Raw genomic sequence first — 27,787 nt, forward strand, 5'->3', positions numbered from 1 at the left:
CCAAATGATTCAATATCACAATATCTATTTTCATCACCACACGTCCGACTCACAGATCAGCTGACTGTTGATTCTGTTTAATTAGCTTTTAATTTGGATTTGAAGTTATTTAAGTTTTTTAATTTACTTTGCAACAGTTACAGCTTTTAATAAGCAGGAGATACAGAGTGAAGCCAGACATTCAAATTATTATCTTTATCTTAAAGTATGCAAATCTATTTCATGTGCACTCACTGAGGCTGACCTAAAGCACTGTGAGACAGGCTGGCAGGGTTTAGCTCCTGGTTGTGGACTGGATTCATGTGTGGATCAGCCATTTCACCAGGTGTCCTGTTTCCAGGTTTAGGACCTTTGGTGAACCACGTCCACGTTGCCTGAGTGCTTGGAGTGCAATGCAGATTTGTGGATTCTGAAAAGTCCGCCACAAAATTGCTGGTCAAGCTGACGATTTCAAGCAGAAATGACCAGCAGGCTCTGGGAAACGTCCCGGTGAGCAGGATTTTCCCACCCCTGAGGCCTGTTGAGCCTGGCTCCTGTTTCTCAGTGATGTTGACTTCTACTCTGAGCAAGCCTTCAGTCAACTTTAAGAGCTAAGTTTAAAGAAAAATAAAACCTTAGTAAGGCTTCTCTCTGTTTCTTCCCATTAGGACTAAAACCCCTGACAGCCAGGGGTCCTGAGGGGCCCCTCGGCCCCAAACACAGGAGCTTTGTTCCCCTTTTCAGAGGTACGATGGGCCTGTTTCACAGGCAAACAACAGCAGCTCAAACACAGAGCAAGAATTTCACGCACTGTCTGAAAGCTTTTAACACTTCCCCTCAAATCGCTGTGGAGGAGAGTGAAAAATTCCCACTCATTAGCCCTTCACTTTAAACGTCTGGTGTTCGGAAGTCGAGGAAGCAAGTGTCTTTGAGCGCCTGGCTGAACAAACAGTCTGCTCTATGTGCCAGCCTTCGCCTCAGAGCAGCATGTAAAGGAAAGCTGGATCAGCGTGACCATGTGAAGCCCTGGAATATTTCCCGTTTCAAACGACCCGCGACTCATTTATTCCCACCCGTCAGCAGGAAAACCGAGGATCATCGAGACTGTGAGACCCGGGTGTCTCTGAGGTTTACAGAGGTTAACAGCAGTGAGAATCCGGTCTGACCTGACGCTTCCTGCTACAGGCTCAACGTGTTTGGGTCAAGTTTTGCCAAATTTATAGAAACAAACAACAAACATGTGCGTCTGTGAGGTTAGGAGATTACATAAAGGCTTCTGTTTCATGGCTCAGAGACACTGTCATTAAATCAAACGGAGCCAGGACCTGATGGACATCGTCTGAACTCAACATTACTGCCAGCTCCAGCTGAGCTCTGCACCAAAGAGAAAAGAGCTCTTTCCTGTTTAGATCCTTCCTCCTCTGTCATTCCAAAGGTTCACAGTTTTTGTCTTTTAAAATGTCATCTTCCATCAGTCTGTTCCTGCCTCCAGCTCCTCCACACATCAGCGCAGACGGGAAAAAGTTGATGAGGTGCTTTTAAAAAGCTCTGAAACTCTCGATAAAGACCAGAACAGACGCGAGAAAGAAGGAGACGTCTTTAAAGGAGGAAACAGAAGAAGCAGCGGCATGAAAGTAGTCCAGAAGAGGATGGGAGTTCTGCCAGCAGCGATCAGCGTGATTGGCTGAGCTGAGTTTGAACCCAAACTCCTGAATAAAACACGAAAAAGGCAGCATGTGGGCGCTGACGAGCCCCGCGCTCCCAGTCTCAGCAGAGCCTCCGACACGCCGCTCGCCGTTGTGTTTCCGACGGCTTTACACCGCCTCGGGTTCACGGTGGGTCAGAAGAACACCGATGCTGTGAGAGAAGGAGGTCCTCCTGTGTTCAAAGGTCTAAAATCCTCTCAGACTCAGGATGAAGAAGTGAAACAGATCAGATTTCATCAGGCAGAACAAAATGAAAAAGTTCTTTAAGTTCAGAGCACGCTGTGATCTCAGCGTTCAGCAGGAAGCAAATGTAGAAGAAGATAAAAAGTCAAATGCAAAATAAAGTCTGTGTGGAGCACGAGTGCAGGAAAGATAACATGAAAGAATCCATCTGCTGCATCGATGTGACCTCACAGCAGCGAGCTGCTCAGTGTTTCTGCATGCACACGTGAACTTGTGACCACCGCTGCCCGACACACGAGACCCGAGAGCGGTCGGCTCGGCTCTGACCTGGTCTTCTTCTGGCACTTGGTTCACGGCCTGGCCGCTGTGGCCCAAATGTTTTGTGGGACCTGCGGCTGAGCCGAGGCAGCCAGACTCGAGTCTGTCGGCCCAAAGAAACTGCAGACCGGGCCAAACACTCTCTGGGCCGTTCACAGGTCTCAGGACACACGTGTGTCAGGGGAGCCGGGATTTTCCCAGAAGGAAAAGCTCCGCTGCAGCGTTGCATTGTATGCTTTCCTAATGACTAATTTCGCATTATTTACAAAGAGTCATTAAGCTGCCACACAGCCTCTGTGTCCTGCAGAGACCATGACTCACGTCTGCTTTTGTAACTGAGATGAAACCCCCAGAGGTAAACGAACAGCTCTGGTCTCTGAGAGGGACTCAGGCTTTTCCTCTGCTCCGTCACAAAGCACAGCACGATGCCGGTGCCCCCTCATTTACTGGGTTGACTCCAAAACATAAGAAACAGTGAACGCTGCCGCTCTGCAGCAGCTTTAGATCAGCCTTCTTTCCATTTTTACAATTAATACAAAGCCCCAAAGTGAATAATGCTGTGAAACGATCCAGCAGAAGTGATTCCAGCTGCCTGAGTCCAAAACCTGCAGAAACACCAAACTAACGATGGACCTGCATCGCACAAAGCCTGAGCTGAGTTTATGGGATTAGTCTTGGTCTAATCTGAGCAGCAGAGCAGTGCAGAGTCAGCGTGCTGACTGTAAACATCAGAGCTCTGAGAACCAGATTCTTCAGCATCAGATAAACAGAGCCTCCCCCGCCTCCGCCCCCGCCCCCCCTCGACCAGCACGATAAATCCTCATAATCCTGGCCGGCCACCATCTGGGAGCTCCTTGTGATTTGGGTGATAACAGTCGGGGGCGACATCAGAGCGCCAGATGTCAGGAGGACGAGTCCGGGTCACTCGAAAATCAGACAAATGAGAAAAACGGAGGCGAGCGGGCATCTGACCTCTGACCTCTCTGTGAGACAGCAGTTTAAGGAGCGGCAGCATGACGTGCTCAGGTGATGGATCGGGCGCGCCGAGGTGAGAACAATTGGTGGGAGAGCGCGGGAATTCCCTGAGGGAGCTGGGGAACCACCATTCACCGCCCCTCAGAGACGCTACATGATTACCTGTTACTGTGATTGTGATGAACTTGACGACAAACAGCACCAAACACACACAGCTGACACAAACACAGCATTGGTTTGAGCTTCGAGTCTGTCCATCAGGAGCCACGTGCCTCCTTTAACTCACACGCTTAACAAATGTTTGACTTCTTAGGAACATCCTGTCTTATAGGATCCACCTTGCTTCCTCCCCACTGTCACCACGTGCAGCTCAGAGGGGATCATCACATCTCTGTTCACATTTCCTCTTTACAAACTTAACAGCGGATTACGTGCTGTATATTCAAACTGTGCTCCATAAAGTTTTGTCTGTGTGGATTTGAGTAACCCGTCTCCATCAAAGCTCAGCGCCGTGCTCTGCAGGTATGACATCATGGACCAGATCCAAATCAACGTGTTTACAAAGAAACATTTCTGTTAATGTTGTATCCAAGATTTGTGACGCCGTTCTCTCTCGTGTTCCCAAGATTTCGGAGACAGACGTGTGCAAAAAGCCTGCAGATGTTCCAGAGAATAAATGAACGATTGCTCCGGCCCACAGCGCACACGTTTGTGTGATGCACCGCGGATCCTTAAGTCCATTTAAGTCATTTTGTCCAGTTTGTCAGCGACGCCAGTGTTGAGGAGCGTCTGATGAGAGAAAGTCGAATCCACGGCAGGTATCTGGGTCAGCTCTGGTTTCACGCTTTCCACTGAAATCAAAACACTTCAAACCCAACAAAAACCCGACGTTTTAAATATTCACAGAGGCAGAAAACAGATGCAAAAGTGCTTCGTCCACATCTGAGCTGCTGCTTTAGCTGCTGTTAGAGGAAGCGCCGGCATCAGCAGCCGTTTAAACCCAGAGACTTTCAGTCTGTGTGACAGCAGCAGGAGCCTCTCCGAGCTCCGTGACGAACCCTCCACAGTCGGCAGCTTTATGACACAACACCAGCCGACGCCGCGATTCAGTTTCTTTACGTTTGTTACTGAGAAAGGCCACGAGTGCAGAGAAGACTCGTCCCCACGTTCATTTAAAGATGGAAACACACCGAGCACAAAGCTGGGACACTGTGTAACAAAATCAGAACACCATAAACTCAGATTTTAGTCACAGCAGGACAGAAACACATGTTTAAACACGTTTAGATAGAAACAGGAGCTCTTTGACTTTGATGGTGCGACGGGTCGACGTTTGGATGCGTCTGACCTCAGATCAGTTTTACCTCGCCCCACTGACATGAGCAGTTCAGACATTTGATTGGTTTTTTATGAGTTTCTGTTTTGAATAAAATGCACTCTGTTCGCATTTAGGTTTTGTGTTGTGCCTTTAAACTCGTGTCTGTCTGAAACATCATCGAAACGGCCGCGGGACGAGGCTCAGGCGTACTTACTGTTCCTGTTGGTCTTCAGCTTGGACAGCAGCTTCTGGGTGGACAGCAGGTCTCCGCTCTTCACCGCCTGCAGGAGGTCCTGCTCCTTCCCCATGCTCCCTCCTCCTTAAAATCCAACCAGCTTTACAGAAAATCCCGCCACCTCCTCAGGGCCTCATGCTGAGCGCCGGAGACGTGCACCTGCCTCAGGTGAGACCTCCACTTCCTCCCTGTGATACTCAGCTGACAGCCAGGAAGCAAAGTGAAGATAAAAACTCCTCAATGAGGTTTCCTCTGAGCACCAGGAGAGACAAAAGGAGAGAAAGATCTCTGCAGCTTAGTTTCCCGCTCCTGCTCTCTTTATTTCAGGGAGTTGTTATTTCCAGGGTCGGCCAGGGGGGTGGGGGGTGGGGGCTGGGTGGAAGCCTGAGAGGGAAAAGAAACGAGAAAAACAGATCAGTTCATGCCTCAGAGGCGTCGCACAGGAAGCAGTGTGAAAAATCTGACAGCTGCACCATTGATCGAAACACGATCTGAGCTCGGGCTGCAGGGCTGCAGCTCTCAGGCCAAACACAGCACAGGTGCGCTCACGAGGACGTCTGCATCAGGACTGTGAAGGTGGGAAGACCTGATGACATCATCGCATACGGTGCACAAAACGAGCCTCAGAACCAGACACCGCAGCGCTGCACCACTAACATGTGAACACACCTAACACTTTTACTGTGACCACACATTACACTGTTTATTAAGTGCACAAGGAAAACTCTTTGTCCCTGTTATCCCTCTTGTCCCACAGAGCCAGGCTCCTGGAATACAAGCAGCAGATGTTGCTCCTGAACCTGCAGATGTGCTTCAGCATTGTTGGAACTACACGTTCCTGCTGCTCTTCATCAACCATCAGCAACGCTGCTTTCAACCGAGCGCTGATCCCAGACTGCACTTTCCCCTCAGCTAAAATGACGCAGCATCCACGATTTCCAAACAGAACGTCAGACTCTGATTGGTCAGACTGAGGGACAGTGCGGTCCATCATTAATGAGCTTGGACCAGGGGACGATGGTGGGGGTTCCGGCTGTTTCTCTGGGGGTTTTTGTCGGTGGATGGTCCCTGCTGTGCTCCTGAGCCTGTGCACTGATTTACAATATAAAGCACCTTGAGGCGACTGTTGTTGTGATTTGGTGCTATATAAAAAAAATTGAATTGAATTGAACTGAATTTGCTTTAATGCTGCTGCGGCCTCAGGGCGTGGACACCATCAACACTACCATGGCTGAAGTGATGAAGTGCACATGATGGAATCACTCACACAGAAAACATCCACACTTTTGCGAAGAAACAGACCACAGTCACTCCTGCAAACATCTGTTGTGAAACCAAAGCACGAGGACAACCTGCTTCTTCTTCGCCACATCCAATCAGCTCCTCCAATCGCAGCAATGTCCTCTGAGGTCCTCCTCTTCTCCTCCTGCCTGCAGCTCCATCTTCATCCTCCTGCACACGCTCAGACCGTCTCAGCCTCCCTGACTCTGAGCTGTCCCCCTGATGGACTCATTTATGATCCTGTCCCTGCTGTCCAACATTTTCAGCTCGGCCTCCTCCATCTCCAAACCATCTTTAAACCTTCTTTCCCCTCTTGCTCCTCCCCTTCTGTCCCTCCTGCGCTCTCTTCTGATGGTTGGCCCCTGGTATTTGAGCTCACCCAGGACCTCTGCTCCCTCCATGTTCACCTTTCACCTGTCTCTCCCTCTCATTCACACACAGGTATTCTGTCAGCAATAAATGGTTCCTGAATCTTTTGCATCTGCAGCGTGGAGTCGTACAGCGGGGACTCTGAGCAGGCGTCACTGTTCCCTGTGACACCTGCCCAGGTGAGCTGCGAGCTCGGGCTGAGTGAGAGTTTAACCTGCTGCCACATGAGAGCTCGGTTTAATTACAGCTCAGCAAACCCACACACACACTCGCGGCTGCCTCTGCTGTGTAAACACACAAAACTCATTTTTCACAAAGTCACCTGACTGCGAGTGTGTGACGAGTAGGCCGGCTCGCTGCTCCCCTCTGGGCACTCACTGTGGACGTGACTTCATCTGAGCTCTACTTAAACTCTTCCAGGCCAGTGGCCTCGCAGCCTCAGACACACGGGAGGAGGAGGAGGAGGAAGAGGCGGCTGGCAGAGCGGGTTCGTCCCCAGCTCTGCCTGAAAACACCAGCCCGGCCTCACAAACTCTGTTGCCACATAAACAGAAAGAGTGTTTTGGGGAGTGTTTGCAGCCAGTCCAGACACCACTGAGCTCCCTGCTCCCCTCTTACATAACCAGGCTGCCACAGAGGAGCACAGGGCCTAAGCAGAGCTGTCATTCCCATTTACACCCATCACGTCCCCCTCTTTCTTCCTCCTCCCTCAGGCGTTTGGTATCCTCGCTGCACTCATGACAAGAGGAACAATGCACATAAATTTCTCTGGGACTCCACGGTGGAGCTACATAAATCATTTTATTACCGCAAACACGAATCACTTGACAGTTATTAGTCTGAAGTGAATCTGCGCTGCTGCAGGATCGACTGCTCGGAGTTTGAACATTTAACACGCAGACTCCATTTAAAAGTGCTCTTTCTATAAAAGCATCATCATAAAGTACCCAAAACACATTCATGAGACGTCCCCTGAGGTGCTGTTCAACTCAGACACGTAGATATCGTCAACACTGCTCCGTAAGGTTTCACAAACTCATAATTTAGTAATAAAGCGAGCCCTGTTATCCACATCTATAACGGACTTTGGTGAATTAAAGCGATCCCTGCTGATGTAACCACGACCAGTTAGAAAGTTTGTATAAATATAATATTAATGCGACAGATTAACAATAAACTCCTATAAATGTCCACAGCGTGAAGTGGATTCGACGTGTGGCGAGGAGCTGGCATGTAAACACACCGCCGACCTTTGTACCCAAGTTACCTAACGGGTCACTTTTACCGCATTTACAGCTTCAAAACAAACATCATTTCACAACAAGTGGACTCGAGACTTACCGTCTCTTCAGTAAACACACAGAAACTTTTTCATCCCCGACATTTAACGGACACGGCGTCGGTGTTGAGGAAGATTCCAAAGTAACGTTTATCCGCGCATTAGTATTCCAGGGAAATCCCGTTTCTACGCGTTTTTATAAACTTCCAAGAGCGTCAGATGAAAGTTTCACCCCCACGCAGGAAAAAAACAGAAGACTTTCATCCAGAATTCGGACTTTGGTACTTCACACGACCCTCCGGCTGCCGACGCTCCTCTTGCCGTTCCCTCCTCTCCCTGAATGCCACATTCTCTCCGCTGGATTCTCCCGATTCTCCCGACGGTGTCAAGTTTCCGTAAACGCAGCACTAAACCTCCGCAAAAGATTTTCAAAATAAACCTGAAAACGGGATCAACACAATTAAATTATCATCTTATTATTTTTTTTACGTTTACGTATTTATATGATTGAATTTTGATTTATTGATGATTTTTTTCACTTCTATGTATCCATCCATCCATCCTCATCCGCTTTATCCAAGGTCGGGTCGCGGGGGCAGCAGCCTAAGCAGAGAAGCCCAGACCTCCCTCTCCCCAGCCACCTCCTCCAGCTCATCCGGGGGAACACCAAGGCGTTCCCAGGCCAGCCGAGAGATATAATCTCTCCAGCGCGTCCTGGGTCTGCCCCGGGGCCTCCTCCCGGTGGGACATGCCCGGAACACCTCACCCAGGAGGCGCCCAGGGGGCATCCTTGTCAGATGCCCGAACCACCTCAACTGGCTCCTTTCGATGTGGAGGAGCAGCGGCTCTACTCTGAGCCCCTCCCGGATGGCCGAACCTCTCACCCTATCTCTAAGGGAGAGGCCAGCCACCCTTCGGAGGAAGCTCATTTCTGCCGCTTGTATCCGCGATCTCGTTCTTTCGGTCACTACCCACAGCTCGTGGCCATAGGTGAGGGTCGGGACGTATTTTTATTTAATTCAGGTAAAAAAAATTTTTTTACCTTTCTGAGATCTGTTTTTTGTGCTATTTATTTAATCAGCTAATTTGTTTTTCTAGTTTTGTCTGCTGTAAGATGGTAATTTCCCAATTTGGGGTATTATTATACATTTTTAAAATAGTTTTAATACTGTCTTTATGTATTGTTATACATAGCAATATTGATAATAGAAATCTTAAATCTGAAAATGTAAGACTCTCAGAGCTGTTCCACTTCATTTAAGCTATTTAAGCTGTTTTGTTACAGGGTGTGTTTAATGTTTTGGCAGCTGATTCATGAGTTCACTCAGTCAAAGCTTGTGTGGAATTTTGTGTATTTTCGGGTTCACACTAAAAATGACTGACTAACTAAATGAATGCCTGTATTTGGAACAATCCCAACACTTCCCAACAGAAACGTTTATAACAGAAGAAATTTTAGTCAATGATCTGATTAAACAGCTGCCTGAAAATAAATAAATATCTTTCCAAGCCAAATGTTCAGTTTCTATGCGATTCATTGTGTTATTTCATATGTATTCAGAGTTTGGACTTCATGTCCAACAAAAACAATCCCTTTGAATACGTTCAAGAAAGTTACATGAGGAATTATCCTGTTTTGTTCACCATCTACACTGCAGACTTCTCCCACAACTCCACCCAGTGCTTCCTGCAGAAGTTCTCTGATGACTCTGCAATAGTCGGCCTCTTCACTGATGGGGACGACAAGGAGTACAGAGGACTGACTCAAGACTTTGTGGACTGCTGCCAGCTGAACTACCTCCAGATCAATGCCAGTAAAACCAAGGAGCTGGTGGTAGACTTCCGCAGGCACAAACATCCTCCACTGCAACCACTGAACATCCAAGGTATGGACATTGAGGCTGTGGACAGCTACAGGTACCTTGGTGTTCATCTGAACAACAAACTGGACTGGACTCATAACTCAGACGCCCTCTACAGGAAAGGGCAGAGCAGGCTGTACCTGCTGCGGAGACTCAGGTCGTTTGGAGTGGAGGGCCCACTCCTGAAGACCTTCTATGACTCTGTGGTGGCCTCAGCCATCTTTTATGGTGTGGTCTGCTGGGGTGGCAGCATCTCTGCTGGGGACAGGAAGAGACTGAACAGGCTGATCCGAAGGGCCAGCTCTGTTCTAGGATGCCCTCTGGACCCAGTGGAGGTGGTGAGTGACAGGAGAATGGCGGCTAAGCTGTCATCCCTGTTGGACAACATCTCCCACCCCATGCAGGAGACTCTGACAGCACTGAGCAGCTCCTTCAGTGGGAGACTGCGGCACCCACGGTGTGGGACGGAGAGATTTCACAGGTCTTTCCTCCCCACTGCTGTCAGACTCCACAATAAAGACTTCAACTGATCAAACACACACATCCACACATGTGCAATAACACTAATGTGCAATAATCTTCCTGGCATCGTTGTATTTTTACTCAGTTGTATATAGCATTTGTATTCTATTTTTATCTTATTGTATATTTTATTCTATTTTATTCTACTGTATATAGTATTTTATTTTATTCTATTCTGTACAGTTGTGTACTGTATTTATTCTTATTTTATTTTATTCTAATTTTTCCTTCATAACTTTTGCACTGTCCACTTCCTGCTGTAACAAAACAAATTTCCCACATGTGGGACTAATAAAGGTTATCTTATCTTATCTTATGCTCATACTTTAGCCAATGAGAAAATTCTCTGCACGTAAATTTTAAAGCTTTAATATTCCCTATTGCAACTGTAATATTAGACTTGCCTGCAGATTCATTATTGTGTTCAAAGTCCTGGACAAACACTGACTGACCCACACAAGAGAAAAGTTTAACGCTTTTATTTTGAAGACCACAGTCATCTTTTTCCTGTTGGGTTCTGCCTCTCCTTTGGTACACTGAGGAAAACTTGAGACCCTCCCAGCATTTAATCTCCTCCTTTCACAGAAGCAGTGAAGGATTTAAAAGTGAAAGAAGTTTTTTCTGTTTGATCGGTTCATGAACTTCGTCATCACTCTGTTACAGCGTCCAGCATCCATTCAACTTCACTTTCATCTTTCCTTCACCTGCTCCACGTTTATACCTGACACTGAAAACAGGAGGAGCTAAACAGGGCTGAAAATATTTATATAACTAATTAGAAAAAACAAAATGAAAAATGAAGCGCCAAAAGCTGCAGTTCCTCTGACGCCCAGCAGAGGCAGCAGTAAGTCAGTCCCATAGACTCCCATGTTAAAACCTTACAACAGAAATAAACAGTTTACAGCCTGATACAAAAACTGGTTCTTCTCTGTAGATAATTAATAATAACGGATTTATAACTCACCTGTTTAAATTGTATTAAAGTTTGTGTTATTAGGGGCGTGGCCTCTGTGACTGACAGGTGGATGGTGACGCGGGCGGATGTAGCTGCTAGCTGTCTGCCCGTCTTCACCTGAGCTGGACCTCTGGACCATGTTTGTGCTGTTGGAGCCTTTTGGAGCATTTCTAATGATCTGACCAATAATATGGCTCTGTGAGGTTACTATAGTAACGTATAGTATAGTATGGCAGAAACCAACATTCACCGTCTTTATAGTTTTCCTCTGTGTGACAGAAATATTCTGTGTTATGTGTCTGCAGGAACCTGCAGTTCAGATGATTTCTGTAAAAGTATCAGCGTTTTTGTAAAAAGGAAAGATAAGATAACGCTTTATTAGTCCCACCCGTGGGAAATGTTTTGGTCACGGCAGAAAGTGGACAGTACAAGCTAAGAGCAGCAAAAATTAAGACAAAACCAATGGAATAGAAAAAGATCAAATAGAATAAAATACTATATACAATAGAATAAAGTACAATAAATAATAGAATAAAATAGGAAGGAAGGTTTGTCTGTGATGAACTGAATTCAGCCTCGTGTGTCCACTTTGATAAGAAATCATGAAGCTCAGAACCTCCTTAATTTTTAATGATTTTCTTCTCTATATATTTTCTGGGGTAAAACAAAGAAAAACCTGAATGTGAAAGTTTTTGTTTCTCTTCAGGAAACACCGAAACAGTGAGAAGGTTTCAGGTCCCCACAAAAACCAGCTCAGGAGTGGAACCTCTTCTGCGCCTCCCTCAGCTGTCTGCGCTCCTCTGGTACAGCATGATGATCCTGTGACGGTACAGCTCCTCCCACAGCTCGCCCTCCATCGGCAGGTCGTGGTTGGCGTAGAACTTCAGAGGCCTCCACACGGAGTCGTAGTAATGATCGGAGAACGATGCGTAGTTCCTGGTGAGGAAACCGAAGGCAGAAACCTGCAGCACAAACAGGAAGTCCCTCAGGTTTCAGACTTTGACACCTGATGTGGGTTTGAACTTTTCAAAATAAGTGCGGTGTTCTTGTGGACGAGGAGGTAATGATCCTTAAACCCACTGAAACAATTTATGGACGTCTATTGAACATCAATGTGAATGATGATGACGACATCATCAGAGAGTGGAAGTCCCACCGAATATGAAATATGTGCCGTGTGTGTGTTACCTGGTCACAGGTGTGTAAGGCAGTCATCAGCATCAGAGCACCAGTGCTCGGCATGTACATCTCACGAACCCTGACATCAGCCAGCCGAGGCGATGACAGGAATCTGAGAAAGAAGTGGAGATGTTATTTTAACCCGAGCGTCCCGCCGGCCCGCTTTCAGATGATCAATAAGTCATCACAGGTGGTGTTTTACTTGTGTGTCACGTAGGAGATGAAGCCTGGGTGGAGGAGCCTGAAGTTTTCAGCTGCTTGGTGGCCAAAATGCTCCCAGGGTCTGCAGGAAACAGCAAATCTGGATCAGTAACACAACAAAAACCCTGTGAGAGCAGCTGCTCTGCTCACCACGGCCAGTGTGAGCCAAACGGACTTTAACGTGTGTTTGAACGAGCTGACGGTTCACTCGTTAAGCTGAAAGAAAGATGCTTTAATCACAGGAGTCACACATGTGTCCACTGGACCATCTGGGAACTCTTCTTGTTTAGCACTCGTAATAACACAAACACTAAATCCTCCTTCTCTGTGCTGTTTTGTAGCAGTGTGTACACCTGAGACTGTCACCTGTCTGTCTGTCCTGCACTCTCTCTCTGTTTCTTTCTCTCTGATTGTGGAATAAAAGTATGAACATGTATTTATAAGTTACACTTGTGTTTGAATCCTGCAGCTTATCACACATTTGATTTCCATGTGTGACGACTGCAAGTGTCCAGAGTGAGGACAGACTGAGGGACCCACTGCTGTACATCATCTGTGAGGCTTTGCACCCCTGATGATCCACCAGGACAAACTCAGCAGTGTGTGAGGAAGAGGAGGAGGAAGAGCCAGCAGCAGCTGACAGATGGAGAGAATAGACAGACTGTTCCCTGTTTGTGAAGGACTGCTAGGAAAGTTTAACATAACTAATTGTCTGTCCTGAATCAGTCTTATTAGGTAATGTTCAAATAATGTTATCATCCCAGTGTTTTCAGTGTGGGAGAAAGTACTCAGGGCCTTCAAGTTACACACTATGAAAGGCAGCAACAAGTTTAATATTCAGAAACCTAAAGTATGTATCAGCAGCAGAATGGAGCTAAAAATAAATGTTTGTTTCAGTTCTATGAAGCTTTGAGTATTTTGGATTAGTAGCACTGCTGTGTTTGTTGCATCATATTGCTGTAATTGTTTATATGCTTTATATATTCTGAGGTAAGTTGATCTATAGTGTTACATCATATTCTATAAGGATGTTATAGCTTGCCATCACCAGTGTGTGAATGGGTGGATGACTGGTTGTGTAAAGCGCTTTGGGGTCCTTAGGGACTAGTAAAAGCGCTATACAAATACAGGCCATTTACCATTTAATATTGTCCATATTATATTAACATTACCACAGTGAGATGACTTTAGTCTCATGAACAACATTAGCTAATTATCATTTACTAACTAATCTTGAAATGACTGTTCAGTACAGAAATGAAGCCCAACTATCATGTTTGACAGTCCTGTGGTCTCAGCCTCAGATACTCAACTAATCAAAGTGATGTCATGACAAAAATGAATGAACAACAAAACATTTTTTCTCCTTCATTTCTGTCACACAAAGCTGTATGAAACGTTTCTCGTGGTTAGTATCATGGTTGCTAGGCAACCTGAACAGCGCGCCGAAGGCTAGACCGTCCCATTTCACAAGCCTCGCACTTCCGCACTTCCCGTACTTATAGTATGCACCGTACGTAGTACACGTAGTGTGCGTACTTCAAGCGTGCAGACCCTGAATTGGGACACAGCCTTAATTTCTTAAGGCTGAAGGAAGTGAGTCCAGAGCCGAGGAGCAGAGTGACTGAAAGCTCTGTGCCCCATAGTGATAACACGAGCAGAAGGAACAACAAGATGAGTGGAGGATGAAGGTCTGAGAGAGCGGGAAACAGTAGTGATATGAAGCAGATCACAGAGATAAGGAGGGGCAAGGTTATGAATACACTTAAACGTGAGAACTAAGATTTTAAAGTTTATCCTGGTTTCTATGGGCAACCAGTGAAGCTGTTGAAGAATTGGGGTGATATGGTCTCTTAAGGGAGTATGAGCTATGACACCGAGCTGCAGAATTCTGAAGAAGTTGAAGTTTATGGAGGGACTTATTGGGGAGACCAAATAGGAGGGAGCTGGAATAATCAATCCAGGAAGTAATAAGACTGGACGAGGATGGCAGCAGCATGAGGAGTAAGGAAGGGACGAAGTCGGCTAATGTTACGTAAGTGAAAGTATGCAGACCGGGTTATGTAACACAAACTGGAGATGATTAAATATGAAGAACAGCTCAGGTCTGTGGATGGAAACACACTTTAGGGTTTCAAAGAGTGAAAGGGAAGCTTTAAAGATGGCAGCGAGACCTGCTGTGATGGTTTGGAGACGTGGAGGCCGAGCTCAGAGTAAGAGAGGCTGAGATGGTCTGACATTATGCAGCGCAGGGAGGGTGGATGATGACAATGGAGGTGGCAGGAGAAGACTTTAAAAGTGCTTGTTTCAGACTGCATGAAGTACAGAGAGTTAGACAAAGAAGGATTATTCCGAACAGAAGTGTGCACTCTTATATATTACACTCCAAGAGCAGCTGAAACGCAGAACCAGTGACTGATTGATTGGAATGAATTTTATTCAAAAATTAAAAACGTTGCATGTTCTCTTTCCTCTCCTCCTCCTCAGTTCTCATGGAAGTGTGCTTCAGTGCGGCAGGTAAGCTCACCTGTCTCCTCTATCTGTGCCCAAGCTGACAGTCTGTCCCCGAATAGCAGCGGCTATCATCACGTAATCTCTGAGGTCTGATGGGATGAAGATGTATTTGGTCTCCTGCACACACACACACACACACACACACACACACACACACACACACAGAGATGAGCGGGGCTTTAAAGCACGATAAAAGCGTTCACAGGCTCGTTTCTCACCGGGCTCTGAGGGATTTCGGTGAAGCCGTCGTCGTGGTACCAGCTCAGCGCGTGCTTCAAGGTGTTGGTGGTGAAGCCGTAGAAGGAAGTCCTCGTGCCCACGTCTTCCTCAAAGCCTGTGATCACTGCCCCGTTCATTCTGAGTACACGGGTGAACACTCAGAGGCTCAAATAAGGGCCAGATGTGAGTTTTACCTTTGCAGATGTTCATTTTTTATGTCTTTTATTCATTTTAATAACGCTCTCTGACATGTGCACAGTTGGACAATAATTGGAGTGAAGTATATTTGATCATTTATTGTCACTTCAGTGTAAAACTTGTGGAGGTTTTGGAGTCTCACCTGAAGACAAAGTCGTGACTGTCGATGTTCATCCCCTGCCGGGACCCTCGGAGGATACCTCCGTTTCCCACCACGGCACGCCGGATGCACCTGCCAGGGGAGCGGCCATCAAAGAGATCGGAGCTTTTAAGAAGAGAGAGGGTGGAGTCGAGGACTGAAGAGGAAGAAGGGCAAAAATCAAAATGAAAAACCCGACCATCCGTGTAAATATTTAAGGGCTGAAGGTGAAGCAGCTCCACACAGAATCTGGACCCGGACAGTACCGTTAACAGGAAGTTCCTTCCAGCCGTACGGAGGTTTGCGCTTCTTCAGCTGCTCCCAGGTCGGTCTGGCGAAACTCTCAGCCCACTGAAGAACCGGCACCGAGAACTGGAACTTCCTCCTGAAGACTGGATGCTTCCTCACCTCCTTCCTCAGGGAGCACGGTGCTTCTATCTGCAGACAAACAACAGGACAGCACGGCTGACGACTCCTCTTACAGATGATAACACACTACATGAGACGTTTCTGAATTCTCTAAGCAAAAATCAGCTTCATCTCACGAGGACAATCATCGTTTATTCTTCTGATGCGACTTTCAGCTATCAGGTAACTCTCCTTCATGTCTTATCAGACACATTCACATAATCCAGCCAAGTTTTGGCAGCCTGGTTCTCATCACATCAGGCTTCTCTCAGGGGATTTTGGGTCCAAAGAGCTGCTGTTTTGTGCTATACTGTCTGGATCTCTGCGGTGGTGTTGGTTTTGGTAGGTGAAGATTAGGTGACCCCTGACTGGGATCCAGATTAAGGACTCAGGAGGCAGAAAATGAACTCTTTACAGTTTTAATGCCAGAGTCAAGAAACAAGGCAGGGCTAGAAGCAAGGATACAAAACAAGTTTTATTAACATGTCAGCCTGTCATGGCATCATTGTGACATCATCGCGTGTTGTATTGTAAAAAACAAAGGTGTGCAGTACTCTCCATGTTTCATCCCCACACAGGAGGGAGGATATAATCGGTTCTGTTTGTTTGTCAGCAGATCTTAATTTTGTGTGATGGTCGATACCAAGAGCAGCTCGATCTGATTTAATTTTGGTGAAAATCGGTTGAAGGTCACACCGAAATGGAAAAATCAGTCAAAACTTTGTATTGGCAACATTTATTTTATAGGTTATCTTTAAACTTCACAACAGTGTACTTGTCCTTGGGGGACATGAGTAACTAGCTAGCATTTGTCTTTGTCCTCCATTGTTAGTGAAGGTAGACCCCCCCCCCCCCCCCCCCCCCCACATGTGTGTGGAGAATAACAAGACAGGGGAAGGAAAACAGTAAGTAACAGACCGGGAATTCAGAAGCACCAGGAAAGTGAAACTAACATCTTAATGAGAAACCAAAAGGAAGTTGTGAACCCACAAGACACAGAAGGTGTCATGGTCCCCGTGCCTCGCTGGTCGACTCTCTGTTAGGCAACATGTTTGTTTTTGTTTTTCGCTCTCTCCCTCCTCCCTCTCCCCCTCTCGCTCTCACTCCTTCGCCGCGGCGATGCTCATTGCGGGCTCCTGCTACTGGCCCACACACCTGCTCTCATCACCACACCGGCCGCTGATCCCAGCTGATTGCTGTGCTATTTAAGATGGTGGATCTACGCTAGTCTTCGCTGGATCGTTGAGCTATCAGCGTCAGTCATCTTGCAAATCTGATCCTGAACCTGTGAGTGTTGTGACTATCCTGCTAATTGGACCTTTTTGTGTGTGTAGATCTTTCCTGAATCTTGGTTACGGACTACGAGAGGAGTGGCAGTAGAGAGGAGTTGGAGTTTGTACAGATAGTGTGGAGCACCTCTTCCCGACCCCTGTTTCCCCACGGACCTTGGAGACCCAGACCTCCTTTTCCCTGCACATTGTATATATTCGCCTAAGGAAATCCTGGCCTGCGCCTGAGTCCCTTTAAGAAACCTTATCAGAAGGAACCTGAAGAAGGCGTAAAAGAAGTCATAACAGGACATAAAGAGCCATAACCCCTGAGAAATAACAGAAATATCAACAGCACTGATGCCAGGAAACATTCCAACATCTGTGTTTTCTTTTGTTTGAATCGTTATTTGTTGTCTGACTGCAGATGTAGTTTCTGATTGGCTGGCTCTGTGTGTAAACCGTGTTATGAATAAAGTTGTGTAGCTGAGGTTTAAACAGCTCAACGAGAAGCTGAAACTCACCGTGTTGTTTTCCTGCTGAGCTGTCGGCGTCATCCGTGTCACCTGACCCCAGGTCTGCTGTCTGACGTCACAACACAGTTTATCTAAAAGTCTCCACTACACACACGTGTGTGTTACAGCTTTTAGATTAAAACAAGCCAAGGCCAGAGGAGTGCAGCGGGAATCTTCCAGTTTATATGGCACGTTTTTATTATTGGATCACAAATAAACAGTGTGTAACCTTTGGCCTCATACAGATGTGTCAGATAAAAAGAGCTTTAACAACATTTTGTGCTGAACAGCTGTTTCACAAAGAGGCAAAAGAAACATTTCATTTCTAGTTTTTACTAAAGAAGCACACTGCCCTCTAGTGGTAGAAATATTTGCAAACCACCATCTTTAAAACCAAACTGTCTGTCAGTGGGGGGTAAGAAACTGTAGGGACCTCCCCAGCATCACTCATGTTCTCAGTTTAAAGAAGAGTGCAGACAGCGTTGGCTTCATGCGTGAGCGTGCTCTGGGGCGGTGCTACATTTGTGGTCACTGTAAATTCAGGTAAGACTCAACAGATGATTGTGAATGGATCTGTGAGTACGAGCTTTTTATGAGTGAAGCTCAATGAGTGTAAATAAAATATGAATAAAAACTGTTTTTCGGTGGATTCAGCTGCGTTTTTGAACAGAATAAATGCAGGTGAGTGTTTGACTCTACCTTTGTTGATGCTGACGTGTGTGATGGCGCACATACCTGTAAAAAAAGGTGAAGATGAAGAAGCAGAAAATCCCCAAAAGGAGGAAAACACACCTTATAAAATAGACTCGCATTATTCTGTGAGGAGCTTTAAATCAGTCGTCTTCTTCTCTTTCATTTTACTGTGTGGTATGTTCAGGTGTGGCTAAAGTCTGTAATACAAGGAGGAGGAGGAGGTAAAAAAACCAACAGAGCAGAAAGATAACACCTCAGCAGCCCCGTAGCATCGCTGCCTCACCACTCACCTGTCTGTTGTCACCTGTTCACAAAGAAAGGAAAAGAAAACACTCGACAGACTGAAAGAAGGGAAACTGGTTTTTCAGTCGGTTATGAGGCAGAAAGAAAAACACTGCAGCAGATTCACTGGTTCGTTTTCCGAGAACACTCACCTGTTTGGAGGTCAGGCCTCGTACGATTCTTCCTGATTTCTTTCCTTCCTGGGCATGGTCGCTCACACCTGCAGGCTCATCTGAATGCATGCTGATAAACTCGCTCGCCTCATTGGTTCCTGTGCTCTCTTCCCATCTCTCCTGTGTGGATTTTGCTGTGGAACAGCTCACAGCTGGACCTGCGTGCTCACTGTCCACCACACCTGCCCGCCACACACACACACACTATACTGCCAAAAGTGAAAAGTGAACTCCAGTGACCTGTCACTGTTATTCCACAGGGTGGAATATGATGTCGGCCCACTGTGTGCAGCTGTGCATCTCCTGGAAGGATTTCCACAGGTTCAGGAGTGTTTATGGGAAGTGTTGATCGTTCTTCCAGAATCACATTTGTGAGGTCACAGTGATGTTGGAGGAGAAAGCCTGGCTCACTCTGATTGGTCCCAAAGGTGTTGGATCAGGCTGAGGTCAGGACTCTGTGCAGCCCAGTCTGGTTCTCCCACACCAAACCGGCTCGTCCATGTCTTTATGGACTTTTCTTCGTGCACTGGTGTGCAGTCATGTGGGAACAGGAAGGAGCCATCCCCACACTGTTCCCACATACTGGGAACATGAAGGTGTCCACAGTGTCTCGGTCTGCTGAAGCACGAAGACTGCTGAAGAACACCCCACACCATAACCCCCCTCCACCAAACTTTACACAGCGCAGTCAGACAAGTACCGTTGTCCTGGCAACCGCCAAACCCAGACTCGTTTGTCCGTCGGCAGATGGAGAAGATAAGATAAGATGGCCTTTATTAGTCCCACAGGTGGGAAATTTGTTTTGTTACAGCAAAAGTGCAAAGTTATGTAGCAGAAATTAGAAAACACTGGAATGCAATAAAATAAAATAAAATACTATGTACAATAGAATAAAATAGAAATACAAATACTATATACAACTGAGTAGGAAAATACAAAAATACAACTTCGTCAGAAGAAGAATTGCACATATAGCAGTCTTATTGCACATGTGTGGGTTTGTGTGTTTGATCAGCTGCAAAAGTCTTTATTGTAGAGTCTGACAGCAGTGGGGAGGAAAGACCTGCGAAATCTCTCCGTCCCACACCGTGGGTGCCGCAGTCTCCCACTGAAGGAGAAGCGTGATTGGTCAGCATCATTGGTCCTCACAGCGAGCTGCGAATCTCTGGATATTTTCTCTGTAAACTCAGAGACGGTTGTGGGAAAATCCCGGCAGACCAACAACCAGGCCAGACTCACAGCCATTTAAATCTCATTTCTTCTCTACTGTGAATAAATGCACTGAGATGGTTCAATGTGATTGGCTGATTAGATAATTTGGTTAATGAGCAGTTGAACACATGTACCTAAACAAGTGGCGTTTCATATATAAATTCATTTCACATAAATTCAATTCAACTGAATTTATTTATAATCACAAATCACAACAACAGCTGCCTCAAAGTGATTTATATTGTCAGGTAAAGATCTGCAATTATTTAGAGAATCAGATGCCCTCGCCCCCAAAGCAGTGGTGAGCAGTGTTGGTCAAGTTACTTGAAAAAAGTAATCAGTTACTAATTACTGATTACTTCCCCCCAAAAGTAATCCAATTACTTTACTAATTACTTATTTTCAAAAGTAATTAGTTACTTAGTTACTTTTTAAAAACACGATTTACAACCTGAATAGGTGATAAAGCGATAGATCTTTCAGCCCAATTCTACTTTTTCTGCATAATCCATCATACAAAATGTAATCAAATGGAAACGTCTCTTTTTAAAACTTGTAAACTGTAAAGCAGGAGTGGGGTAGGCGGAGGTTTACCCTGGTGCAGGTGTGCCGCGGCGGTCAGTGGAAGAATCCGCGAGTTTCTCTGTGAGTTTCACATTACGTCGTAGCGCACTCGGCGCTTGTTTGGAAGTTTAGGGGTTTTTTCGCTGTAAAAAGAAGTTTTCTTCCCACGCACAACGGACACTAATGTTTTTGTCACTTTTTATGGAATCAAACTCAAAATAAGGTCAGTACTTCCACGCTTTAAACGCTGCACGCTCATACTCTCTCCCGCACTGTCCATTGTTGATCTGCACACAGCTGTTGTCACGAACGTCGCACTCGCTTACGTCACTGTCATGAGACATTCTCGCAAAAAATCACGGTTTTAGTAACGCAGTAACGCAGCGTTCCTACGTGAAAGTAACGGTAATCTAATTACCGTTTTTGCAATAGTAATCCCTTACTTTACTCGTTTCTTGAAAAAAGTAATCAGATTACAGTAATGCGTTACAAGTAACGCGTTACTGCCCATCTCTGGTGGTGAGTAAAAAAGAAACAATCATCAACACTCAGGGGCGGACTGGCCATCTGTGGATTCTGGAGAATCACAGAACGGCCGGTACTCCAGGAAGGCCGGTGGGCTGGCCCACCACTCTCCACGCATGCTTTCAACACCTGTTTTTTCCCCTGCTAATCTCTTTCACACTCCAGTACTCTAGGGGGCAGCACTGCACCTCTAAGTTAGATGCCAGCTGCATTGGCTGTGGCCACCAGGCAAGGAGAAGAAGTGGAGTAGGAGGCAAAGACGGTGGAAAGAAACGATGCAAAATGCGTCTGTAAGTAAAAAAAGGAAAGAAATTTGCAGACTGAGTTAAAGTGTCTGGCAGCTCAGTGGCCACGGCTTAAAAAGTCTGCACTTGAAGAGTACAAGGTCAGGATGGTAGGGGTTGGCTGTGATGATGACGAAGAAGAGAACACAGATGTACTAAACAAACAGTGCAAAGGAATGCTCAGTCTGTTGTTATCGGATTCTGAAACGATACAACCTCTTCACAGATGCTTATCATATTCTTGGCTGGGGATACAGGCACCTCCTTACTCTGCCTGTGGGAGCATGTGAGAGAAGTTTCTCTGTTCTCAAACACATAAAAAGCAGAATAAGAAGCACACAGTCGCAAGAACATCTGGAAGCATTCATGCTTATGACTACAGAGAAAGACATCCTCATGTCCCTCGACAATGACTTGGTCATAGACAGAGTTGCAGAAAAAAGCGACCTGTTGAAGAAAATACTTATCCTCCAACATTGAGTAAGGTGAGTATTCAAGTTAACCTGCATACTAAAACCTCATTACTTTGTGATTTATCATAACTCCTACAGTACCATGTGTTGTGTGTTTAAGATAACTGTTTTGTATTGGTTCAGCCAGAGGGACTGCAGTATGTTGAGACCTCCATTTCTATGTGAGTATTCAAGTTAATCAAGAATAATATACTTTTAATACAACATCTAGTCAACATCAGCACTGTTGCTATAATTTTGATGGTTTGATAGCATAACACTCATGCCAAGCATTATTGTTGCCGAGTTTCCGCACGTTGATTACTTTGTCAAAGTCAAGGGCTGATTTCACGGTCGCCCCTGATTTTTAGGAGCGACCGTGGCTCAGGGGGTTGGGAAGGGCACCTGTAACCGGAAGGTCGCCGGTTCGATCCCCGGCCTTTCTGTCGTTGTGTCCTTGGGCAAGACACTTTACCCTACTGGTGTTGGCCAGAGGGGCCGATGGCGCGATATCGCAGCCTCGCTTCTGTCAGTCTGCCCCAGGGCAGCTGTGGCTACAACCGTAGCTTGCCTCCACCAGTGTGTGAATGTGAGCGTGAATGAATAATGTCAACCAGAACCAGATGGAGAACCAGCTTCAGCAAAACAATGTTGGTGAAGTCTGGAGAGGCCTCAGAACCATCTCAGGCCACAAACATCAGAACTCTCTGCCTGGGAGGGATGTGAGGTGGGCAAATGAACTGAATCATTTCTTCAACAGATTTGATTCAGCCATGAGGCAGTCTCCAACATCGGCTGCAGACTCACCCACCCCCACTGCTGCTGTTCCACCTCTGACACCTCAGACACTTCACACCTCCTCTATTCACCCTGCTCACCCCTCCCCACCCCCAACAACAGCATCCAATACACACTCAACACAAGGCTCCAGCCTGTCTCTCTCAACCACCCAGGTTAGGAGGGAACTGAGGAGGATTAAAGCCAGGAAGGCAGCGGGTCCAGATGGCATCAGCTCGAGGGTCGTCAGGTCCTGCGCGGACCAACTGTGTGGTGTGATGGAGCACCTCTTCAACCTGAGCCTGAGGCTGGGAAGAGTCCCACAGCTCTGGAAAACCTCCTGTGTTGTTCCAGTGCCAAAGACTTCACGCCCCAAGGACCTCAACAGCTACAGGCCGGTGGCTCTGACATCCCACCTGATGAAGACCCTGGAGCGGCTGGTCCTGGCTCAGCTTCGGCGCCTTGTGAGCTCATCACTGGACCCACTTCAGTTTGCCTATCAGCCTGGCATTGGAGCGGATGATGCCATCATTCACCTCCTACATCGTTCCCTCGCTCACCTGGAGACCGCTGGGAGCACTGTGAGAATCATGTTCTTTGATTTCTCCAGTGCCTTCAACACTATTCTTCCCTCGGTTCTGAAGGACAAGCTGGAGAACTCTGGAGTGGACCATCACCTCACTACCTGGATTTTGGACTACCTCACCGACCGACCACAGTATGTGAGGACTCAGGGCTGTGTGTCGGACAGGGTCGTCTGCAGTACGGGGGCCCCACAGGGAACGGTTCTGGCTCCGTTCCTCTTCACCATCTACACTGCAGACTTCTCCCACAACTCCACCCAGTGCTTCCTGCAGAAGTTCTCTGATGACTCTGCAATAGTCGGCCTGATCACTGATGGGGACGACAAGGAGTACAGAGGACTGACTCAGGACTTTGTGGACTGGTGCCAGCTGAACTACCTCCAGATCAACGCCAGTAAAACCAAGGAGCTGGTGGTAGACTTCCGCAGGCACAAACATCCTCCACTGCAACCACTGAACATCCAAGGTATGGACATCGAGGCTGTGGACAGCTACAGGTACCTTGGTGTTCATCTGAACAACAAACTGGACTGGACTCATAACTCAGACGCCCTCTACAGGAAAGGGCAGAGCAGACTGTACCTGCTTCGGAGACTCAGGTCGTTTGGAGTGGAGGGCCCACTCCTGAAGACCTTCTATGACTCTGTGGTGGCCTCAGCCATCTTTTATGGTGTGGTCTGCTGGGGGGGCAGCATCTCTGCTGGGGACAGGAAGAGACTGAACAGGCTGATCCGAAGGGCCAGCTCTGTTCTAGGATGCCCTCTGGACCCAGTGGAGGTGGTGAGTGACAGGAGAATGGTGGCTAAGCTGTCATCCCTGTTGGACAACATCTCCCACCCCATGCATGAGACTGTGAAGGCACTGAGCAGCTCCTTCAGTGGGAGACTGCGGCACCCACGGTGTGGGACGGAGAGATTTCGCAGGTCTTTCCTCCCCACTGCTGTCAGACTCTACAATAAAGACTTTTGCAGCTGATCAAACACACAAACCCACACATGTGCAATAAGACTGCTATACGTGCAATTCTTCTTCTGACGAAGTTGTGTTTTTGTATTTTCCTACTCAGTTGTATATAGTATTTGTATTTCTATTTTATTCTATTGTATATATTATTCTATTCTATTTTATTCTATTGTATATAGTATTTTATTTTATTTTATTGTATTTTATTGCATTCCAGTGTTTTCTAATTTCTGCTACATAACTTTGCACTTTTGCTGTAACAAAACAAATTTCCCACCTGTGGGACTAATAAAGGCCATCTTATCTTATCTTATCTTATCTTATTGTAAAAGCGCTTTGGGTGCCTTGAAAAGCGCTATATAAATCCAATGCATTATTATTATTATTATTATTATTTTTAGTCCCAGTCCGTCCCTGTCAACACTGCATCATTGGAAGTCCCCTCCCAGCCTAGGTTTACTGCAGTGTAATTCACCTGTCACTGGTCACCTGATCCCAGAGCATTCTCATTCCCAGCACGTAACATACTGACAATTTGTCACATCTCGAGGCGTGCCATGGGAACAAGAAAGGTAACCTTCAGCGTTCCTATGAATCCAATAGAATGACGGTCCCAGCTGTAACACACGTTCCGGCCGTGTATTCCAACCCTCACCATATCCTTATCCCTAACCTTAACCACAACCTTAATGGTGTTAGATAGTGTTTTCCAAAGTAATTAAAATAAAATACATCTATATGTGCAGACTGAGGCCAAATGGTTTTCATGTTCCCTCCTAACGCGTAACATGGGAACATGATGGGGGGCTGAAAGCATAAAATCCCAACGATTTGTCACGTATTGTAATGTGTTACGCTTTGGGAGTGAGAATGTGTTGCCTGATCCTGCCCTGATGTGAGAACTGAGACCAGGGTCTGGGAACTGCCCCTTGTGGGCGGGGTTGGGTTGTTTTCCCCGTATTGTCATGGTCCTGGGTGTTACCCAGTGTTTTGTGTTTAAATTCTATTTCCTGATTATTTGTAATTCTTGGTTTTGTTCTCTTGATATTATTTGTTGTGCTGGTTTCTAGTTTAACCCTAAACAGTGAAGAAGGTGCAGCAGCGCCTCTTCTTTCTCAGGAGACTGAAGAGATTCGGCATGAGCCCCCGCATCCTCAGGACCTTCTATCGCTGTGCCATTGAGAGCATCCTCACTGGATGCATCACCACCTGGTACGGCAACAGCACCGCCTACAACCGCAAAGCTCTCCAGAGAGTGGTGCGGTGTGCTGAAAGAATAATTGGAGGTAGGGCTGCTCGATTATGGCAAAAATGATAATCACGATTATTTTCACTGAAATTGAGATCTCGATTATTTGACGATATTTATTTAACAATAACAATGTATTGAATAATGGCTTTAAAGATGTCAAAAAATAATATAAAATAGTGTGCGAATACCGATAACAGTGCAAATGTTTGCAATATAAAAAATAAAAGAAAAATGTAAACATCTATGCTTAGTGAACTTCAAAATCCTGCATAATACTGGTTGTTCACTGTGTTAATTGAGCAGTGCTCTTTGGCGAGGAAAACGTTACCGCGTTTGTTATCTCCTTGTGTCTCTGGGAGCTGGTGGGATATTTAGTCGCGTTGTACAGGGTAGCGTGAATGGAGGTCTGTGAGGATGAAGCAGGTGTTGTCGAGAGTTTTTCTCTATGTTCCTTCATTGTTTGATCGTATGTCACTTTGTGAGCGGTCTTTAAATGATTGAATAAATCTGTAGTGTTGCTCTGTGGTGCAGCTACGACACCGTAGCAAAGTTTCCACACTATGTCTACTTGATCCACGTCTGACTCCGCGAACCCGTAATGTTTCCACACCACTGAAGTCGTTTTACCTCTTTTCAACCAACGGCATTCTTTCTGCAGCAGCCATTATCCTCTCCTCTCCAAATAACTTCTGCTTAGCTTTCCGAGCTTCCCTCGGGTCCTCTTAATTGTTGTGACGCGTGTTCGAAAAGCAGAGAGGTGCGCTCGATTTGCCACACGGAGCAGCGCGAGAGGAGGAGCTAATAATCGGCTCAGTCATTTTTAATGATCGTTGAATGCCCAGATCGTAATCACGATTAAAATTCAATTAATTGAGCAGCCCTAATTGGAGGTGAGCTTCCCTCCCTCCAGGACATCTACAGGAAGCGGTGCCTGAGGAAAGCGGGGAGGATCATCAAGGACTCCAGTCACCCCAGCCATAAACTGTTCAGACTACTTCCATCAGGAAGGAGGTTCTGCAGCATCCGGTCCCGTACCAGCAGACTGAGAGACAGCTTTATCCATCAGGCCATCAGACTGCTGAACACGTCATAGACACCTCACCCACATTCAACAACATTATGCACTCCACACTGTATATAAATGCCACTGTTTTGCACATGTCTCAACTACCAACCTCTGTATATTTTATATATTTTATTTTATTGTTTAATCTATTTAATTTGTAAAATATGTATACACACACACACACGTAAAAAAAACAAAAAACATATTTAGTATACACATCCAGTAATGCATACACTCTTATATTGTACATATATTTATTACACTCAGATTTAGCCATTCTTATATTTTGATTGTTTTATGTTATTGTATTTTTGCACAACTCTGTTGCTTGAGAAGCTCGCACACAAGAATTTCACTCGCATGTACTGTACCAGTGTACCTGCACATGTGACGTGACAATAAAAGTGATTTGATTTGATTTGATAAAACCCTAACCCGTCAACGGTGACGGTTAGCATTTTTAGCAAGGGTGGGCAACTCCAGGCCTCGAGGGCCGGTGTCCTGCAGGTTTTAGATCTCACCCTGGGTCAACACACCTGAATCACATGATTAGTTCATTACGAGGCCTCTGCAGAACTTCAAGACATGTTCAGGAGGTAATTTAGCCATTTAAATCAGCTGTGTTAGATCAAGGATACATCTAAAACCTGCAGGACACCGGCACTTGAGGCCTGGAGTTGCCCACCCCTGGTTTAAAGGGTAAATTAGGTTAGGGTTTATTAAGTCACTGTCTTCCCTGTTTTTCATGTGTTATATTCTTTCAGTCTGTCTCTCAGTGTCAAGTCCACATCTTTGGGAATTGTTTCTTGTTTTCTGTTTTACTTTTAAGGTCCATATCTTATGTCACTGTATTCAGTTTTGCTTCCCTCCTGTCTCATTAGGTCTAATTTTTCCCAGCTGCGTTTCCCTCCTGTCTCCTATTCCCTGATTACTCCACTGTGTATTTGTTCTTGTAACACTGACAATGAAGAGCTATTCTGTTTAAGCCGTATGTTTGCCTTTGCCCTTTGTCGCGTTGTAACCTCTACATGCTGTATGTTTATCTCATGCGCCTGTTTAGTTTCTCTGTTCCAATTCAGTCCTTAGTACCTATGTTCAGAGTTTTGTTTTGTTTTTTGTGAGTATAATTTATCCAGAGTTTTTCCAACAATAAAAGCTGCCTTTTGAGTTTAAGTTCCTTCTTTGAGAGTCCTGCATTTTGGGTCCAATCCTGCTTGCTGCACACAGCCCTTCATGACAGAATGGCGCGACCACTACATGGACCCAGCGGGCGTATCCCAGGAGTGTTACCTGTCCAGCATCCAAGGCCTGATGATACAGATCAACGGTATTCTAGA

General features: G+C 46.1%; 2 protein-coding genes and 2 long non-coding RNA genes across 11 annotated transcripts in view; 2 read left to right on the forward strand and 2 right to left on the reverse strand.

The window, feature by feature from the left end:
- The window catches only part of LOC100691444 (CASK interacting protein 2), a 51,842-nt gene extending 43,749 nt beyond the window's left edge, over positions 1-8,093 (reverse strand). For 3 of the 4 annotated variants that reach the window (XM_005469143.4, XM_019357549.2, XM_025906488.1), the window contains exons 1-2: positions 7,706-8,093; positions 4,694-5,098 (exon numbers count right to left, since the gene is read on the reverse strand). In XM_005469143.4, coding sequence (XP_005469200.1) covers positions 4,694-4,787 — 94 coding nt within the window. In that variant the 5' untranslated portion in view covers positions 4,788-5,098; positions 7,706-8,093. The remainder of the gene's footprint in view (positions 1-4,693; positions 5,099-7,705) is intronic. The other variant, XM_019357550.2, reaches the window with a different exon arrangement.
- A 2,454-nt stretch (positions 8,094-10,547) lies between these two features.
- Positions 10,548-18,499, reverse strand: st6galnac2 (ST6 (alpha-N-acetyl-neuraminyl-2,3-beta-galactosyl-1,3)-N-acetylgalactosaminide alpha-2,6-sialyltransferase 2). Of its 4 annotated transcripts, none has more exons than XM_019357546.2 (9): positions 18,359-18,499; positions 17,633-17,693; positions 15,699-15,870; positions 15,436-15,589; positions 15,095-15,233; positions 14,890-14,993; positions 12,364-12,444; positions 12,171-12,273; positions 10,548-11,944 (listed from the first exon to the last, which is right to left on the reverse strand). In XM_019357546.2, the coding sequence occupies exons 1-9, from the start codon at positions 18,433-18,435 to the stop codon at positions 11,765-11,767; spliced, it is 1,071 nt and encodes a 356-aa protein (XP_019213091.1). In that variant the 5' UTR covers positions 18,436-18,499; the 3' UTR covers positions 10,548-11,764. The 4 variants fall into 4 exon arrangements, with proteins under 4 accessions (XP_019213091.1, XP_019213090.1, XP_019213092.1 ...); XM_019357545.2 differs by having other exon boundaries at positions 18,323-18,499; XM_019357547.2 differs by having other exon boundaries at positions 18,416-18,492.
- LOC109201862 (uncharacterized) lies at positions 13,036-15,543 on the forward strand. Of its 2 annotated transcripts, none has more exons than XR_002061780.2 (3): positions 13,036-13,097; positions 14,850-15,278; positions 15,405-15,543. It is a non-coding gene; the product is annotated as an uncharacterized LOC109201862 (long non-coding RNA). The 2 variants fall into 2 exon arrangements; XR_002061781.2 differs by lacking the exon at positions 13,036-13,097 and adding an exon at positions 13,874-14,397.
- A 2,618-nt stretch (positions 18,500-21,117) lies between the features above and the next one.
- Positions 21,118-26,331, forward strand: LOC112846640 (uncharacterized). Its single transcript, XR_003219744.1, has 4 exons — positions 21,118-21,841; positions 21,930-21,990; positions 25,203-25,418; positions 26,275-26,331. It is a non-coding gene; the product is annotated as an uncharacterized LOC112846640 (long non-coding RNA).
- The last annotated feature ends 1,456 nt before the right edge of the window (positions 26,332-27,787 follow it).

Source organism: Oreochromis niloticus, linkage group LG4 (genome assembly GCF_001858045.2).
Source record: "Oreochromis niloticus isolate F11D_XX linkage group LG4, O_niloticus_UMD_NMBU, whole genome shotgun sequence".
In the NCBI taxonomy this organism is placed as follows: Eukaryota; Metazoa; Chordata; class Actinopteri; order Cichliformes; family Cichlidae; genus Oreochromis; species Oreochromis niloticus.